Here is a 16,318-nt window from a genome sequence, read left to right as displayed (position 1 = left end):
TCTTGTGTCCTAAAGGCTTGGAGATAAACAAGCGGCCATCTAGCTGAGAAGCAACAAATCCCACATGGGAGAAGCACACCAGCCTGTGTGATCATGAGGTATTAATGGGATCAGGTATCAGGCATCAAAGTCCCAGAACAAAAAATCATATTGATGTGAATGAGGGGGAGGGTGGAGTGAAGAGCCCATCTGTAGACAATTGGGCATCCCCTCACAGAAGGGTCACAAGGAAGAGACGAGCCAGTCGGGGTGCAGTATAGCACCGATGAAACATACAACTATCCTCTAGTTCTTTAATGCTTCCTCCCCCCCACTATCATGACCTAATTCTACCTTTCAAATCTGGCTAGACCAGAGCATGTTCACTGGTACAGATAAGAGCTAGAAACACAGGGAATCCAGGACATATAACCTCCTTGGAACCAATAATGAGAGTAACAATACCAGGAAGGTAGGGGGAAGGTGGGTGGAGAAAAGGGGAACTGATCACAATGATCGACATATAACCTCCTCCCAGGAGGATGAACAACAGTGGTCAGCGTAAGACATGAAAAATATAATAATTTATAAATAATTAAGGGTTCATGAGGGAGGAGTGGGACGGGGGTGGGGGGGGTTGGGGGGAATGAACTGTTACTAAAGGCTCAAGTAAAAAGAAAATGTTTTGAAAATGATAATGACAACATATGTACACATGTGCTTGACACAATGGATAGATGGATGGGTTGTGATAAGAGCTGTAAGAGCCCCCAATAAATTTTTTTTTAAGTATGCACTTTCAAGTATGTTACACACCAAATTTTAGCACACTGAAGGATATATATCTTGGGCTAACAAATTAACTTACTTCGTGCAACTCATTTTGTGCAGGTCTCAAAGTAATTTTAGGAGTATCCTAACATTGCAAGGTAAAGTTTATGAAAAATAACTGTTAGCATTTGTAACTACTTAACACCGTGAAATAAGCATTTAGATATCGTACCCTCAAAAGGAAATTCGAAAATCATCTGAACACAGGGACTGTATAAAACTGTATTTTATGCCTCTCCTCAGTATCGAATCCACTCTTCATCTGAGTAGCCTCATTGTTTTTGCTGGTTTGTATAAAGTAAATATTAAAACATTTCTACTGCATGATGGGCTTTTAATAACAAATTTTGTTTGATAAGGATTCTGCTGATAGAACAATAATGTTGAAAACTATTAAATCAATGCACCCCCAAGGTTCCTTCTGCGTGGTTCTACGAAGCCTAGTTTGTGGATATCACAGGTGATCATGGCATTGTGGTGAAGGGAATGGGGGCGAGGCCTGACTTTGACACATCCTATGTTACATTAGTCAAGTTGCAATCTAAGTCTCAGTGTCTGTATAAAAGGGGAGTAAAAACCTCATAGAGCCATTGTGAAGGTTCAAGGCAATAGCGTGGTGAACTGTCATGAATAACTTGTTATATTGTTGCCTTTTATTGAGCCAGTACTGACTCACAGCAGCAAGCACAAAGAAATGAAATACTGCCCAGTCCTATACCATCCCTTTGATCACTTGCCAAACCTTTCTTTCTAGTCTGTCTTAGTGTGGGAGTTTTGCTGGAATTGGCTCAGGGTCATAGCAGCACATAACCTCCCCTTGGTGGACAGATGGTGGCTGCTCAAGGGATGCAGGAGCCAGGCACCAAGTCAAAGTCACTGGCATGGAAGGTGAGAATCCTACCACCCAGCCAATAATTTCTCCTCCAGCTTGCACAGTGTCATCCAACAGAGAAGTAGGTACAATGTGCTGTGCTATGCTGAAAGAATAGTTGTTACCTCATCCTGTAAGGTGTACATTCCAATGGGAGGGGAATTGCTGCAAAGCCCCCAAAGCCGTTACCAAACCAATAACACATATAGTCTCCCAGAGAAGGAGCCCTGGGGGCATAGCTGTTAAAGTTCCCAATGATTCTAACTCACCAGCTGATCCACAGGCCAGAGATATGGCAGTTCTGTTTCCATAATATTTACCGATTTGGGGATCCTATGGGGCAGTTCTACTCCGTCCTATAGTGTCCGTATAAGTCAAAATCACTCAACAGGAGTGAACTTGGCTGGGGAGGATTCTGTCAGGGAACAATGGCACCCCAAGCTGCAGCTCTAACAGAGGTGCTGCAGCGCAGAGGAGTAACAAGAAACAAAGTTTCTAAAAGATAAGCTTTCAAGTCTTGGTTCTTGTTTCAAAGACTAACAGAACCTTGCTGGTGGCAGAGGTCATGAAGAAACTGCATTAGCCATGACCCTTTTAACAGTGTAATTGCCACATATACATGTCAAGGCCAACATGCAGGCTCTGCTTAGCCTGAGAAAGGGTTGCCCTCCATCCACCAGAAGTTAATTGTTTTCCCCACATGCCTGTCATTGCAAGCAAAAGGCTTGAGAGTGAGAGAATGTATGCCTCCCCCAGTCCACACAAGCCTCCCCCCAAAAAGCTCTGGCTGATCACTTTTCCTACCACCTCACTTCTACAAGAGGGTACCCAAAAAATCTGGATTTTTTTTTCCTCAAAGCTATGTATTTAATTTTGTTACAAAACAACTCATCACCTTCAAGTACTTCCCATTACACTTCGGATATTTGTCAAATCTGCAATTTATTTCTTTGGAACATTTTTCAAACTCATCTGTTTGGATGGCTGACAGCACCTCCCTCGTTTTCCTTCGCCTCTTCTATGTCCTCAAATCACTGTCTTCATGTTCCTCTTCATTTGTGGAAGCAAAAAAGTCCCATGGTGCGAGGTCAGGTGAGTAAGGTGCATGCTGGCTTTTGCCAAAAGTTGGTGCACTGAGATGGCTGTGTGAGCAGATGTATTGTCCTGGTGGCAAAACCAGTCTCCCGTCTGCCACAAACCAGGCCTTTTTTGCCACACACTGTTACACAGTCTTTTCAGAACCTCTAAGTAGAAAGCTTGACTGACAGTCTGGCCTGGTGGAACGAACTCCAAATGCACTATGAGTCAATATTGTCATCCACTCAGGAAGTTGATGGAAATCCAAAATGAGATTTGTCATCAATCAACATTTCACCTTTTTTGAAATGAGTTTTTTTTTTCCCCAGAGCACTGTCCTTGTAAGCTGTGTTCACCATCACAACAGTTTCTGTGGCATTTTTCCCAAGCAGGAAACAAAATTTCACAGATGAACGTTGTTCTCTTCAATTGGCCATCACAAAAAAATGAGGTTCTAGTGAAATTGCTTTTATGAAAAAATTCACTGTGAACAGAGAAAAGCTTCCCAGGTGATGCCACTGGGTGCACTAACTCAGAGCAAGTTGCTCAATGCTCGCCTACCAGGAAAAATGCATACTATGAAAGCTCTGTTCCACCCAGCACAATTCCAGTTTTGAGGGGTCCCCCCTTATATGTCCCAGAACACTCTACACACACACACACACACACACACACACACACACACACACTCCACAAAGCAGGAAGGCTTTTATCTACATGCTTGAGAAGAAGCTTATTCTATGCCCGTGTTTTCTCCCCCTAGGTTCCCACAAACCCTTGAGGACATACTAATCAGAGGCTGACCATCTCCACTAAGGACAGGCCTGGTCCCCAATTCCCAACACTATGCAAGCTTTAACCCAAACTAGAAATCTTGACCCAGTAACCCCCAATATTTTCACGAGTTTCCTTTGAAAAAGTCCTCCCTTCTATGCCCTGTGGGTGTCTCAGGAGATCTGCCTAGAGCCACCCCTGCTCGCCTGGGTCAATTCACTGCTCTCCTTGACTCAATGAGACACGTCCTCTCCACATGCAACTCCTGCAAACTTCCCACTAATGAAAAAAGAACAAACCAGCTTCCCTGAGAGCAAGCAATGTCCCGTCACCAAACTAGAGTTCCTTGTGTCTACTTAAAGAATTCGATAGTAATCTCATATTCTCTAGTAATTTCCTCTGTGTTGATCTTAGCTTCACATTGATTGTGAAAGTTTCTCAAGGGGAAAACATAACATCTGTAAGTTCTGGGTGCTGGGGAACCCAGAACGTACTGAATATTGATATGTCTATAATGAACAGAAGAGGACTAAGATGTGCCTAACCCAACCCATGGCATCGTCCATTGCCTTACGTGCATGTGGAAGTTGGACATTGAGTAAGGGATACCAAAGAAGAATCAATGCATTTGAATTGTGGTGCTGGAGAAGAAACTGAAAATATCATAGACTGCTCAAAGGACAAACTGATCTGTGCTGGAAGAAGTGCAGTCAATGTGCTCCTTGGAAGCATGGATGGCAAGGTTTCTTCTTACATTCTTTGGGCATATTATCCTGAGAGACCAGGCCCTGGAGAAGGACATCATGCTTGGTAAAGTGTAATAGAGGAAGGCCCCCCACAGAATGGATTGACACCGTGGCTGCATCACTGGGCTCGGGCATGGTGGAAGCCTGGCTCAGGAGCATATGCAGTGCTTCATTCTGCTGTGCATGTGGCCACTGTGGGCTGTAGCCAACTTCATGGGACCCAACAACAATGATAGGACAGGACCAGCATACCAAGAATGGAAGTAATTGGCCCTAGAAGATGACTCTAGATGGCTTTAAAGGAAAGAATGTTAGCCTGAGAACTCTCTCTCTCTATTGTGCTGAATGTTAGCTTATTGCCCAGAGTGTTCATAGCTATAATATCCATTAAAAAGTCAATAAAGACAGGCCATCTTGCCCAGAAGCGCCTCCATGGAGGGATACAATTGTACGTGGCAGCTGGGAAGATGACTGGTCTTTCCAGCTTATCTTTAGTGAGAGCATATTCTCTAAGTCTGCTGGCTTGCTCCAAAATTGTGTCACCCCAGACCTGACATCCACCCACCAGCAAAAAAGGAAGAAGGTGAGAGAAACCTTCAAGCAGATGGTCAAGTTTATCTCTCGTAGCTATTCTTCCTGGGCTTCACGTCACGGTGGGCACAAAGGCAGCACTCCTCGTGGCAGAACAACAGACTAAACGACCTTCCAGAGACATTTCCAGGATCCAGGTCAGGTTAATTTTTGTCATCCAAGCCCAGGCTCAAAAAACAGAATTCATTATATTAGTTTAGTATCTTTAATTACACCTGGAAGGCTAATTAGCTTTCTATCATGTTAATTCACTTCAAGCATTGGGGAGGAATTAAAAATGGCCAACAAAGCAGACCCAGGATCCAACCATCAGTACAAGTAAAGGCCTTTTGCCCACCCGATTCTCTCCTTCCTGAATCACTGGCTACTCTTAGGAGGCGCTGAACCCTGAGGAAGCAAGCTACCTCACTGACAGAATCAAAAGGGACAGAAAATACATTATGGAAAACAAATCACTGGGATAAAAACAACACCCACCAGCTAATTCCAATAGATTCTCTCCCAGACTGACATGTGAGTGTTCACTCAACCAGCTTCTCAGAAGGGGGACAGCAAAAAACGTGTAACCTACCTCATCCCTCTCACCTGCTGCTCCATCAACCTGCCAAAGTCATGTTAATATGAGGGGCTTCAAAATGTTAAGGGAAACATTCCTTTACCTTTTAATTCCATTTTCCTATAAACTTTTTGAAACCCCTTCATATTCCAATCAACAGAAATGGTGCTGATCAAATGTAAAAGAAAGAAAGAAAGGTTATTAGAATTTCAGAGGAACAAAATATCTGATAAGCCACATATTGAAACATCTAGAGTATTATATGTCTTAAAGGCACAGAAAACAATCTTAGAAAAATGCTGTCACTGCAAACCACATTTTATCTGAAAAGAATACATCTAAATTATCTCCATGTTGTAATTTCTTTAGTATGGGAATAATATAAAGCTAATTAGCAAACTTTGATTATAAAGTAAATTAGTGTGAAAACAGGCTTCCTGCCTCCCACCCCTGACCCCACCCCCATCTGAGGGCCTTCCAGGAGAAAAGATGGAGCATGAAAGCAAAGCCAGAATCCAGGTGGAGATCGCAGACAGTGATGACACTACTGCAAAGGTCACATGTGGACAGTGGCCAATAGAAAACTTGTTCTTCCCGTGTAGTCATTCATTCCACCCCTAACAAAATCACCACCATCCTCTCACTTGTGCACACATGCACAGCACACACACACATACACCTCTGGAGGTATACAACAATACATAAAAAGCATCTCTTTTGGTAAACAGAGGTATACCCCTAACTCATCCAATTTCCCTTTAACTCATATCAAACTACACTAGGCTGAACTTCCCTGCCGCACCACCACCCCAACCCAACCCTAAGAAAGTTTTTTCTTCTAAGGAAGTCCACGCTATAGACTAAAATAATTTAAGACCTCATCTGAAAGACCATTATGTCTATAAACTTTAAATAATTTAAATAGTTCCTTGTCTATAAATATTTCATATCAGAATTGATTTCCAAATGATGTACATATAACGGATGACCACAGAAGCACTGTCCTAGTGCATCCTGGTGTTCTAAAGAGCTGGTAGCATTTCAAAGTGAAGAAAAACTGAATTCCGCACAAGGTCATGCCTGATCACATGCAATGTGTAGAATGAAAATTGCTGTATCTGACTCCCCTCATGTCAGACTAGCAATGTACCCGATGAAATCTCCAGGGAGAAGAACTAAATAAAACACTCTGGGATACAGTTTTGGTGTACTAAACTGCTGAACGTTCAGGATAATACCCTGATGTGTGAGGTTGAGAATGGACACCGGGCACCGGGTGCTGTTTTTCTGAAAAGTCATGTCTCAAAGGCATTGGGTTTTACCTGGAGTCAGATGAGGTTGAGATTTTAAGCATCTCACTAGCTAAACATTCTGGCCTCCAAACCCCATCCTGTTTCAAGAGAAAATTTTATATATATGTTCTAAAAGTTGTGAGAAAAAGCAGGGCTATAATGCGCTCCCCCTCTTCCCCAAGAAATCTCAAAGCACACACAAGTTCTCCTTCCTCTGCATGAGCAGCAGTCAGTTGAAAAGGGTGAACAAAGAACAGAGATGCAAGATAAACGCCCTTTACCAGAGCTCCAGGCAGCACAGAACGAACCAGCTCCAAACAAATGGGCACTGAGCCCCCACAGAAACTTTCCAGGCAGCCTGAAAAGTGTCAGAGCCCACAACCTCGGGCAGCTTTGACTGTGGCCAGGAAGCAGACATGTGCAGGGGTCTGCACGGAGCCCTCCTCACAGCGTCCTCTCTAGAACACCAGCCACTCCTGTCTATTCCCTAGGCCCCAAAGGAAGACAGCAGAATCAGACCAAGTGGGACGGAACCACGTAAAACATGCCCACTTCTTAGCCACGCCAGCAGCACAGAATTGAGCAAACCAACACACATGTAGACCCCCCAAATGAACTACCCAGGAAGCACAACTTTACTGGTCGAGACTTAGAACACACCCTTCCTTTTCCCAGCAAACAAAATGAAACCAAAAGAGCCTTTTCTTTACCAGAGCCATAGCTGAGAAGAAAAAAGTCTAATTCCTCTAGCCTTCGTGAGAGCTAAGCCCCATTTCACCTTAGCTGCAGCTTGCTGTAGCTAAATTAACAAAATGTTCCCATGACATTTAAATTCTCTCTTTCTCATGCCTTTTTCCCCCTTGTGAGCAGAGGGTGGGGGCAGGGGTGGGATGAAGCATCATAAATCAAAAGACAAAGCAACTTCAAAACAGAATCAGTTATTTGTAAACAATCCTTGTGGGGCTTTTTCCTCCTCCCTCCCACCTACCCCCACCCCAAGGAGAGCATCCCTGCCAGCTGTAATAGAAAGCCAAGTACAGATAAATCAATTAGCCTGCTAATTTCTCCCCTCTCATTTATTTAGCTCTGCACTGTATTTGTCGTAATTGACTACAATTATGTTAATTACTAACTCCGGTATAATTACTATATTTATTGTCATTGAGCACCGATGTAACCACAGCAAAGCTGGCATTTGTCGGGCATCAAGAAAGCAAACTGTCGAGAGGTGAATTCGGCAAACTGGCGGATGTAGCTTCAGCAAATGAAAGGGCAAAAGAGATTTCATGCAATGTTAGTTTGAAAGCACCGGTTCATTAAGGATATTAATTTTCTGATAACTACACATTTAAGCATGACACACTAGTGCGGTATCTACAGGATTTCGCAATTATTAATGCGTGACAGTTTCAAATGCTAAGTGAATCAATTAAACAGCAGCATTCACAATTTGAGAAGAGATAACTGCTTCATAACTACCTAAGACTACAATTTTCACATGACAAAAAAGAGCCATTGAGGCGCCTTCAAAACCTGACAGGTCAAGAAAGAAGTTTGAAACAAAAGCACCTTACAACCATCATCTCTCCTCTTTACTTGTCAGATCAACTTTGCGAGTGTCTCCCCAGAAACGGCATCACATGCCAGCTGTCACAAGGTGATTTTTCATGTCTTGTCAAAGAAATCTTTTATTCTATTTGCTCTGCATTAACATGTTACATTTATTGATCAAGGGCCTGTTCGGCAGCCGCAGCAGGGCACTGAGCTCTCCATGCCTACGGGGCTTTGATGTCCCGTGACATTCCCGTCAGAATAATGCACATACTAAATGGATTTAATGCAGAAATGTGTTTGGGCCTGACAGTTACATTAATAACAGCCCCTCACACTGATAAATATGCAATTGCTACTATTAAGAGTTACCCAATTACGGGGAAAATATTTCTCTACCTTATAAATAAATCCATCAAGGAAAAAGTTTTAACAATAGCACATTTTCTTAAAACAGGTCTCCAGCTGCAGGAAAATGGGCTGTGGGGGGGTTCACACCCCTCTTCTGCCCTCCCAGCCAATTGTTTTTAATAAGACTTATCTTAAGAATGGTTGGGGATTTTTTTTTTAAGAACCTCTTTGGTTGATTTTCCCTGTTTTACTCATTTCTTATTGCTTCAGGATAAGAGAAGAAGCAGACGCCCAGGAGACTGAAAATGTGGGTTCTGTATAAACTCAGAGAGGGGCTTGGGGGAGTTGGTGCAGAGGTGGGGGCACATAACTGATCCCCATAATGATGGACCTGGAGGAACTATGTGTTTGGGTTTGGTGTTTCTTTTTAACTCTAAATGAAACCTGAACATGTGTGTGTGTGTCTCATTTAAAACCCTAAGTGACCTTGTGCTGTGGCAGTGATTGGGGCAGGGAGGGAGACGAAGGGCAAGAGAAGGCAGCTGGGATGGAAGAGATCTTTTATTAGGAAAGTCTCTGGAGCAGGGGGAATTTGTAGTGATTATATCCCTGCAATTAAACACAGATACCCAGCAAAAAGCATGATCACGCCCCTTCCATCTTAAAGGAGCGGCAGCAGCTGAAATCAACACTGCAGCTCCTGGGGAGACGAGGAAAGAGGCTCTCCCGACGGCGGGTGCGTTCCCGTGAGTGGGTTCGTGCACAAGTGCCCATGTGTACATATCTCCACCCTTTGCTCTCCCTTCAGACTCAAAATCCGCACATGCCGTCATCGGTCTCCAGACCCCAGGCCACAGCTGGGGCCGTCAACAGTTTGGCCACAGCAATTGCGGAGCCATTTCTCCGGACAGAGGCCCCCTAATCTGCATCCTGACTTACAGCCCAAGAGCAGAGGCAAGAGGGTGGAAACCCCACCTCCAGGCCAGTTCAGACTTCGCCAAACTTTCCAAACCAAGACTGGCTTGCAGGGGACACACCGTAATTGCGAACCCCAGGCTACGGGATCCCCTGTGGCTCCTCTTCGGTGACTTCCGGAGGCATTTACTGACTTTTGAAAACGAAAGCGTTCGTTCCCCACAAGGAAAGTCAGGCGAGGACGTGGCCGTTCATTTGCCTGCCCAAAGAAAGCAACCGTGCACACCCTAAAGAGTCACAGACCGCCTGCGTCGCCCAAACCCAGCACTCCCATGTAACCATCGTGTGGTCCTGGGCACATTACTCTGCCTCGCTGGACATTCCGTTTGGTGGGCTACGAGGACTGTTCTCAACATGCTCTTGGGAGAACAAAAGCATGTATTTACAACGCTCGGCACAGCCTTGGCATATAGAAAGAAAGAGGGGGGAAAAGCAGTTACCATCAAGTTGATCCTGACTCTGACTCTTGGTGACCCCAATTGTGACTTTCAGTGGGTGATTTTTCAGAAGTAGACTGCTAGCTTTTCTTCCAAGGCACCTCTAGGTGGACTTCAACTTGCAACCACTTAATTACTTCCAAGCACATTACTGTTTGCGCCACCTAGAGACTCCCTGGCAAAGAGTCTGGGCTCGGTAATATTAGTTGACTTTTATTAATAATTTTAATTAATAATATATTATTAATTAAAATATTATCGATAAATATTGGTAAAATATTATCGGTTAAATTTAATTAAAATATTAAAGTGTTTAAAATATTATTAATAAAATGTTGATACTATTTTTTGGATAATAAAGGACTGATGTCATTTGTTTAACTTCCTGTCCCTGTGCCCCTTGGCCAATGGAGCCAATCCACGCTGTACACCTTTGCCAGGCTGCTTTGTCGTGAAACTTGTCAAGAGAAACACTCTGTAATGGGACTCCTGAGTCTTTCTCAACAGGGTCCGGACAGTTTAAGGAAAAAGTCACTTTTCTCGGAAGCTCTTCCATGCCCTGCAAGAGATTTGGCAGCCCTGGCCTCATCCAACAAAGGCCAGTGGAGGGCTCCCCACCTCACTGTGACAGCAAGGTTCTCCCAGAAGTACAGTGAGCAGAAAAGCTGAAAGAATGAAACTCTTCAGGGCTCTCCCCTCCCCTAGATTGCAGCTGCTTCCAACCGACTGTCTTCCAATAGGCGGGGGCGGGGTGGTGGGGTGGTGGTGGTGGTGTCTTCAGAACAGAGAGCAGGGCAGAGCAAGAGGATGGAACCGAAGAGCACCGAGTCCAAACAGCTCAGGGGAAATCTTTACAAAGAAAAGAAAAGAAACTCCAAGATTCTAGAGGAGGAAAGGGGAGACTTGGTTGCATGATGGTTATGTGTTGAGCTACCATATGCAAGATCAGCAATTCAAAACCACGAGCCGCTTCTTGGGAGAAACCCACAGGCGCAGTTCTAGCCTGTCCTATAGGGTCACTTATGAGTCGGCATCCACTCAATGGCCATGAGTTTTCAGTGAGTGAGAGGAGGAAAACTGGGGGGGGGGGGGGGGGGGGGGGGGGGGGGGGGGGGGGGGTAGGATAAACGGTGTTACTAAAAAACCTGAGCACGTCCTACCCTAGAGGCAATGCTTTCATAGAGAAAATTTTATGGAAGCACTTTCTTGTTTATAATGCAAGTTATGGTGACCATTCACGTGTATGAAAAAAACTGAGCCCCAGAAAGCTTCTTCAGCCATTTAGACAACTTTCTCAACACGCCACCCCCACCCCCACAACTACTCCCCCTGCCCAGTTATTACCAATGTCGCTCAACTTCTCATTCTCTCTGGTGAAAGGGTAGAACTCCAGGAAGCAAGTCAAGACATCCTTTATCGTCTTCCCTGCCTTATTTAGTCAAACTATCCTTGATTCCACAGCCATGGAGGTCACACCAGAAAAAGCTGTACAGAGGGAAATCTACTGAGACATTAAATCGAACCTGCCAGGTCATTTTCCATTTGACCTGTTGACTGCATGGCCTATTGGAAGCTGGAGACCCTAAAAGGGACGATGATATTCTTGGAACAAAAGATGTTTTTATAGCATTGCCTGGCTTAAAGCAAAAATTATTTCCAAATGGACATGGGACCCTGTCTTCTTGGAATCATTCCGGATTTATAAATGCTCTGGAAGTAGATTGAAAATTCATTAATAGTTGACCTTTCTAAGGCCGATCTTCCCTGCCATCACTTTTCTCTCAGTGCTTATTGACATGAGCTCTGTAGCCTCCTCTTCACAGCATCGGGGTGTTCTCCGAGTCAGGCTACTACAGGTGAGAGCTACAAACAAGGTCAAACAAGGCTCCTGACTGCAAGCGTTCTGTTCCACGATGACCTACTCCAACAGAGCGTTCTCTTTAAGGTGTTCTCCTACGAGTCTGGGTAGGGCATTTTCTTTCTTTCTCAGTCCCACTGGGATATGAACCAGAAGGAGCTCTGATGGCATTGTTGGTCACCAATCATAAAGGCAGCCACTCACACCCACAGGAGAAAGATGAAGGTATGTGCTCCCGTAGAGGTGTCCAGTCTGTAGGGTCACTGACTGTATCCGAATCAACTTGATGCAGCGGCTTCTGTTCTTTGATTGGATGCATCCAGCAGACAGCAATGAAAAGCATAGGGAGGATGAGTGGCTTGGCTTATGGAATATAGGGGGTCGTTTGAAAAGTAAGGTATTTCTGTCAGCTATGCTAGGTTACAGTGTATTAATAAACAACTCCCAATCTGAACGGTGTCATTCACCTTGATGAGAGGATCAGGATAGCGGATGGTGCGAGCATCGTGTGTCACCAGGTGAGGGATTCCTTTTGTGCCCACAAAGATCTTTCTTACTTTGCACAACTTGTACTTCGCCTCCTCAGGTGTAATACGATGAACAGCAAAGCGACCCTTGGTGTCATAGATCAGACGGAAATTCTCTCCGGTCTTGTCAACGGCGATGACATCCATAAAGCCAGCAGGGTAGGTTATATCAGTTTGGACCTTGCCATCAATCTTAATGAACCGCTGCATGCAAATTTTTTTAACTTCATCTCCAGTCAGAGCATACTTAAGTCTATTTCTTAAGAAAATGATCAGCGGGAGACATTCTCTCAGCTTGTGGGGACCAGTGGATGGTCGAGGAGCAAACACACCAGTGAGTTTGTCACACCATCCGCTATCCTGATCCTCTCATCAAGGTGAATGACACCGTTCAGATTGATTTGGAGACCGGAAAGATTACTGATTTCATCAAGTTCGACACAGGCAACATGTGCATGGTGACCGGAGGTGCTAACCTGGGAAGAATTGGTGTGATCACTAATAGAGAGAAACACCCTGGCTCTTTTGATGTGGTTCATGTGAAAGATGCCCATGGCAATAGCTTTGCCACCCGGCTTTCCAACATTTTCGTTATTGGAAAAGGCAACAAACCCTGGATTTCTCTTCCCCGAGGGAAAGGTATCCGCCTCACCATTGCTGAAGAGAGAGACAAGAGACTGGCTGCCAAACAGAGCAGTGGGTGAAATGATCTCGAGGTGGAGTGAATGAAGAGATCTCTACAATAACAAATAAAGCTTTTTTTCCCCCCTTTTAAAAAAAATTTTTAGCATACTTTTTTTAAGTAGTTACTTCTGATTGAACTATTGGATTGTATGGTATGTGAATTACATGCCAATAAAACTTAGAAAATTTAAAAAACAATAAAATACTGCTCGGAAAAAATTAAAAAAAATAAAATAAAATAAAAATAAACAACTCCCAAATCTTATAACAAAGAGTTTTTCATTCACAATTTATGTCCATTATAGATCAATAGAGGGTTCTCCTCTCTAGTTATAGTCAGAAAGAGAATAATAATTACATAGCAGGTAAGCAAGAAAACGGCAAATCACACACTGGCTTCTAAAGTTTGTCCAAAAGTTATACCAGAGAATGGAGACTTGTGCAAACACCGTGATGTGTTAGCAAGAGAGTAAGTCTTGAGTATTTATGGGGAGTCCCAATAACTACCAGACATAGAAATGGCCCTATGGAGCATCAAACTTGAGCTCTTAGCTTGGGTAGAACTTAACTCATTCTAAGCAATAACAATAGCTGTGCTCAGTGAAGACCTACTATGTGCCAGATAATCTGTGAGACAACTATGCACACGGTTTCTAAACTTTTTTTCGACAATGGGCCTAAAGTCAAACAATTGGTGGATTTGAAAAGAAGTGGGATTATACTCTAGTCTAGTCAATATAGTCTAGTCTCAAATCCTTATTTTTATTAAATTGCTCATCTTTCCAACTGAGCAGCAAGTAAAAGGTCACTTTGTCTGGAGGTCATCAAAGAGAAACAGGAAGTGTAGTGTGTCTATATTTCAAGAAATGTTGACAGTGCACCAGGCTGTCTGCCTCACTGCCTGCTGCCAGGGGGAGAGGGTAGAACCACTTTACTGGACTCTCCAATTCTTCATTTCCATACTTATTAAAACTATGCAGGCAACACGCATTTTCTACCTAAGAAATTTTCTCCCAAGCAAGCAAACAGATACCCCACCCTCCTCCACCCACCAACCCAGGGCATTTATCAGAGAGATGCTAAAGAAGATGCAACTGCAAATAATTTAATTTTTAAAATGTAAGTGTTCTGTTGCCATAGATCAATTAAACCTTTTTGCTTTTATTGTCAGACTGACATGAGCATATTTATCACCGTGTGCCAAGGGAGCTCTGCTCTGCCTGCTGTGTTCAACAAGCTAAAGTAGCAACCGACTCAAACCCTCAGGGCTCTGAAAGGAGTGGGGCCACCGGAGAGAACTCTGCCCTCCCCCAGCAAAAGGAGAAGGCAAGCAAAATAAAGCAGCTCATTAAAAAGCCTTCTTTGCTTTGAGATGCAGGAACCCCTATTGGCTAAAAGATGTGATTATCTTTAAGAGTCAGCAAAGTAAAGGTACCATAATAAAAACCTCAAAAACAACCTAAGCAAGAGTTTGGAAACAATGGATATTCAAATACTCTTTTTGGTAGTATAAGGAAAAAAAAGAAACCAAATGCCATAACATTGATTCACGGCAACTCCGTGTATCCCATGTAGAGCTGGGCTGTACAGTTTTCAGTCACCAAATTTTCTTTTCAGAAATACATCTCCAGGCTCTCTTCTAAGACACATCTGGGCGGACACAAACCCCCAACCTCTCTTGTAGCTACAGAACACATGAGCTGCTTGCCCTACCAGGGACTCCATTCCTGGTTTCAAAGGCACACCCTTAGAAAGCAACCTGATATCTGTATCGTAGCCCATTGACGATTTCATCGCTATGTTTTTGTCTTAAACGATAACTTCTCAACCTTTAGGCTAAGATCAAATGTACCTGTTCTTATCAGTTTAATATTTATGTCAAACAACTACCAGTAATCAGAGACATACCACAGAATATTACAAAGGTACCAATGGTGGTGGTGGTAGTGGTGGTGGTGGTGGTGGTGGTGATGGTGGTGGAGGTGGTGGTGGTACATGCCATCAAGTTAGTGTCGACACTAATTAAAATAGAACAAAACACTCCCTGGTCCTACAGCAGTCTTACAATGGTTGCTATATTTGAGCCCAATGTTGGAGCCATGTGTTAATCCTTTAAGGTTTTATAATAGTTATTTATAGCAGTGAAACCCTGGAAACTACATAAATATCCAACACCATGAAGTCAGTTAAGATGCAGTTGTAGGAACTACATAGGAAATAAGTCTCCAGTGAGCTCCCTCCATCCATAATTGAGGAATGGGCGGAAAGGGGTTACTAACAATGCATTGGAGAGATGATACAGAAGATCACAGGCATAAGCCCAACCTGAACAGTTAAATCTTTGTCAGTTGATCCCCCTCTGATGCACGCTGGACCTGATCTAGTTTTCAGCATTTTCTGTATTTTTGTTTGTTCGTATTGGGGTGTATCTCAGAGGTGTTATACCATTGGGGTCACCCTCTTGAAGTGTTATATGTCTTTTGGTCTTTCAGTATGTAATAATAAATTGAAATTTAAAAAAAGAAAGCATTAAAAGTTGTAGTACAGTAAAATGTTTATCATGATGGGAAAATAATTCTAGTTTGATGTGAGAAACACACAATAAAACATGTGTGGTAAATGTGATAATTAAGTTTTGTGTCAACTTGTCTGGGCCAGGATTTTCAGTGGTTTGTCAGTTAAGTCCTCCCCCTAATATGATCTAACATAATATAATCAACTCCATGACAGTATTGCTGTGAGCCAGGCAGTCAGCGTGGTAGTGATCATGACACTGTGTCCTCAGTGGTATGGCCTGCTTGATATTTAAGTCGAAAGATGTGGAGAACTTCACTTTTCTTGCTCATCTGGATCCCACACTCTCTACATCGACCTCAAGTTCTTGAGTTAACAGCCCATCAGATTGCCTGCCGACCTTGGGAGCCATTGCCAACCTGGGAACCATAAGAGCCCGGTAACCTTGGATTCATTCAACTTTACCAGCCACAGGCCTGATTTACTGACATCCACCAGCCTGTGATGTTTCTGCTTCATTTTCCTGTTTACTGCATCTTCTGCCTTGGCAGCTGCATGTGTCATGGAAAGCCTCCCCCTTACCACCTACAACTGTATGTATGAAGCCATTTTCTTGATATAAATGTCTCTCTTTTTATACCTATATAAGCATCACTGGTTTTGCTTCTCTGGGAACGCAGACTAACACAGTAAACATCATATAT

At 43.5% G+C, this 16,318-nt stretch overlaps 2 protein-coding genes across 3 annotated transcripts in view; both read right to left on the bottom strand.

Moving 5' to 3' along the window:
* The window catches only part of LRMDA (leucine rich melanocyte differentiation associated), a 1,590,166-nt gene that overhangs the window by 1,560,637 nt on the left and 13,211 nt on the right, over positions 1-16,318 (bottom strand). The gene's annotated exons all lie outside the window — the stretch shown is intronic.
* Positions 12,300-14,882, bottom strand: LOC123521810 (40S ribosomal protein S4-like). Its single transcript, XM_045291369.1, has 2 exons — positions 14,814-14,882; positions 12,300-12,782 (listed from the first exon to the last, which is right to left on the bottom strand). The coding sequence occupies exons 1-2, from the start codon at positions 14,880-14,882 to the stop codon at positions 12,300-12,302; spliced, it is 552 nt and encodes a 183-aa protein (XP_045147304.1).

The sequence above is a fragment of the Echinops telfairi genome, unplaced genomic scaffold (assembly GCF_000313985.2).
Source record: "Echinops telfairi isolate 266 unplaced genomic scaffold, ASM31398v2 ScPeMD7_70;HRSCAF=299, whole genome shotgun sequence".
NCBI lineage: Eukaryota > Metazoa > Chordata > Mammalia > Afrosoricida > Tenrecidae > Echinops > Echinops telfairi.
Note: the sequence above shows the minus strand (reverse complement) of the source record. Positions and strands in the feature narration are given on the sequence as shown.

Excerpts from the sequence above, each read along its gene's own strand:
- LOC123521810 (XM_045291369.1), bottom strand. The coding sequence starts at position 14,882 with ATGGGCTACGATACAGATATCAGGTTGCTTTCTAAGGGTGTGCCTTTG. Across the intron at positions 12,783-14,813 it reads AACCAGGAATGGAGTCCCTG|GATCAGGATAGCGGATGGTG; the intron begins GTAGGGCAAGCA and ends CCTTGATGAGAG.